Raw genomic sequence first — 2,640 nt, 5'->3', positions numbered from 1 at the left:
TGTCTCTTTAGCTTCGTGCCGTTGTTGGTTATACTGTGCCTTCACTTTTTCTCGGCGTCCGTCCCCATAACCAAACGACACCTAACTATTGCTTACATCCTAGCAAGTATGAATGCTTGCTGGAACCCGCTGATATATTGTTGGAGAAGCCAGCATTTCAGGACAGCTTTTAAACGACTTTTGAAATGCAATCACCAGTGCTGTGAGCGTATGTGTTTCGTGTCTTTCGAAAGGCAGACAGACCGGACCGAAGTACGTTGCCACAAACAATCATCGAAGAATAATAACCAGTGTGCTGCTGTTGTGTCTGAGGTAGTTTCGAGTGACCATCAAAAAACGCATCAGTCTTCCTCTCTTTGAGCAATGTAACACAGGAACGAATTAGAGACCATTGAAGAATGTAAAAACATATAACCCCTCATTTCGTAAAAGGGCCGTTATTAAAAAGAAATGTATGTTAAAACTTTGCTAATTGTAAACCAAAGTCGGAGAAATTTTTGTTCGAGTCAAAATTAATTGGTGCCAAAACATATGTTAAACAACATTAACAGATGGCGGTTTCAATGAATAAGTGATGGAGTTTACTAAGTTCTCGTCTTTTCCATTATGACAGTAATAAATGTCTTGGGGCAGAAAATAGGTTGTCAAAATGAATAATTCAAATATTTCTCCAAACGTCAATATCTTCAGGCTTCTGTAAAATTGAAGTCGCACCGTAAAATGAACCTTTTGATACGAACGCCCTCTTATCCGTAATCCTATTACTCACTGGGAAATGACAGTAACAATGCAGCACTCGTTTACGAAATTTTCGTGACATTTGCGAAGAGACAGGTAACTCAAAATTGAATGTACCGGCTATGAAGCCAAAGGGAATGTGTTCAAACATTCCCACGACTTCACCTTGGGATGGTTCGATGATGTTCTTAAATTTGATTTTGTTAAATTTCCGAGATCGTAATATTATTTCTGTCAACAGAAAGGACAAGTCCTGTAAATATTCTTAATAGACCAGGCCAGCTGAACAAAGTGGAAGCGCCAGATCTTGGGAGATCTAACCGGCAAATAATTTGTAGATTTAAAACAAAATAATACTGCAAGGCCGGTTGTACGGCTGTAAGGATATATATATATCTTACAGCCGTACAACCGGCCTTGCAGTATTATCTTGTTTTAAATATATTCTTAATGCACCATTTAAGCAAGCGAAACTTTGCCAAGGTCGCGAAGTTCTTAATACATTATTCATGCCATGTGAAAGACAAATATCTCAGTTCAGCTTCATATTCCACTTTATAATAGAAACATGACAAAAAAGTAGGCTAAGTTCAACACGAAGTTTCAGACTTTATCAGTGCATTGTTTGGTAGATAAGCCTTTTGAAGGCAACGATATGAACAAAGCAGTTGCAATAAACTTGGAAATAAAATTAAAAAGAACGTTCTTTTAATCCAGTTTTATACACGGCGACTTGCTGCTGAGCTGCAGAGTGGGCTACCATACCTAGATTCTACCTTGAAATCTAATTCTCTCCATGATTAACGTCAGTAAACTGAAACTGAAACTGTGTTTCAATTAATTTAAATTTGCGGATATTATAATATAACAGGTTCAAACAAGTGAATATTTTGCTCGCTCCCTTTGAAGCTGCTGAAGAACTCTTCTGTCCACAGACTATTTAAGCTTACATCAGGTGCAGTCATTCCACTGTGACTTAAAACAATTTTAATTGCGCGTTCAACTTGCTAACAAAACCCACGCAAAGATCCGGACGATGAAAACGCTCGAGACTGAATTTCATGAAGCATTTTAAACAGGTCAGTAAAGCGGTCGTTGATATTTTTCATCGCGTATCGCGTTCACGCCACCCAAGAAACAACCTTAATTAAAAAAATTAAAAAAAAAAAAAAAAAAAAAAAAAAAGAAACAACCTCCGCCAAAGAGTGCGCAGAGGTGGATCAATGAAGGAGAGTTCAGATAAGTGGCACAGTCTTCCTTGCCATTTTCTCAGCTTTGCATGTTCTGTTTCAATTCAGTTTTTGCTCATCCTTTTCATCTCAGTATATCGAACACCCCGCTTTATTGAACGGCTTGAGTCTCCCTTGATAACTGACATTAACAAAAATTTAACCCCGCCATTTCGAAGATCACAGGCCGACAGCTCGAACCTTTTTTCTCTTGGGAGTTCGAGATGACGGGCTCAGGATATATGGTAAATTATTTTGAAACCAGTGTCCGCAAGATTATCGCAGTAAGATTGGCAACTTAACCCTTTGATTCTCATGATCTTTAAGTTCATTGTCCTAAGTACTTTCATAGATTTCTCCGTCGGCTGGTCACAAGAATTTGGTGTAACGTGTTATATCAGTATCGTGTCCTTAAGTTGATGATAACCTTCATTCTCAATTAATACTGGTCTACCTAACAGGTAATTGAAACGGAGAGGTGAATTTACATATTGATCAATCCTGGATAAGCAGTTGCAAGCAAGCCTGGAAAATGTGGACTAAAATGTTGTATAAAATATTATCATATCAAGGAGCCTGTCCAAGAATCCTTTATCGAATTTAAAACTAAAATTAAGCACCTTCTTGGTGAATGTCTCGTGAACCCATTGTGTAGAGGGAGACGTTTCAAGTC

The 2,640-nt window shown here is 38.1% G+C and overlaps 1 protein-coding gene across 1 annotated transcript in view; it reads right to left on the bottom strand.

Moving 5' to 3' along the window:
- Positions 1-1,710: 1,710 nt before the first annotated feature.
- The window catches only part of LOC137981863 (kinesin-like protein KIF15), a 6,470-nt gene continuing 5,540 nt past the window's right edge, over positions 1,711-2,640 (bottom strand). Inside the window, exons 6-7 of the mRNA XM_068828906.1 lie at positions 1,932-2,640; positions 1,711-1,880 (exon numbers count right to left, since the gene is read on the bottom strand). The exon at positions 1,932-2,640 is cut by the window's right edge and continues 185 nt beyond it. Coding sequence (XP_068685007.1) covers positions 2,634-2,640 — 7 coding nt within the window. The 3' untranslated portion in view covers positions 1,711-1,880; positions 1,932-2,633. The remainder of the gene's footprint in view (positions 1,881-1,931) is intronic.

This window comes from Montipora foliosa, chromosome 1 (assembly GCF_036669935.1).
Source record: "Montipora foliosa isolate CH-2021 chromosome 1, ASM3666993v2, whole genome shotgun sequence".
In the NCBI taxonomy this organism is placed as follows: Eukaryota; Metazoa; Cnidaria; class Anthozoa; order Scleractinia; family Acroporidae; genus Montipora; species Montipora foliosa.
Note: the sequence above shows the minus strand (reverse complement) of the source record. Positions and strands in the feature narration are given on the sequence as shown.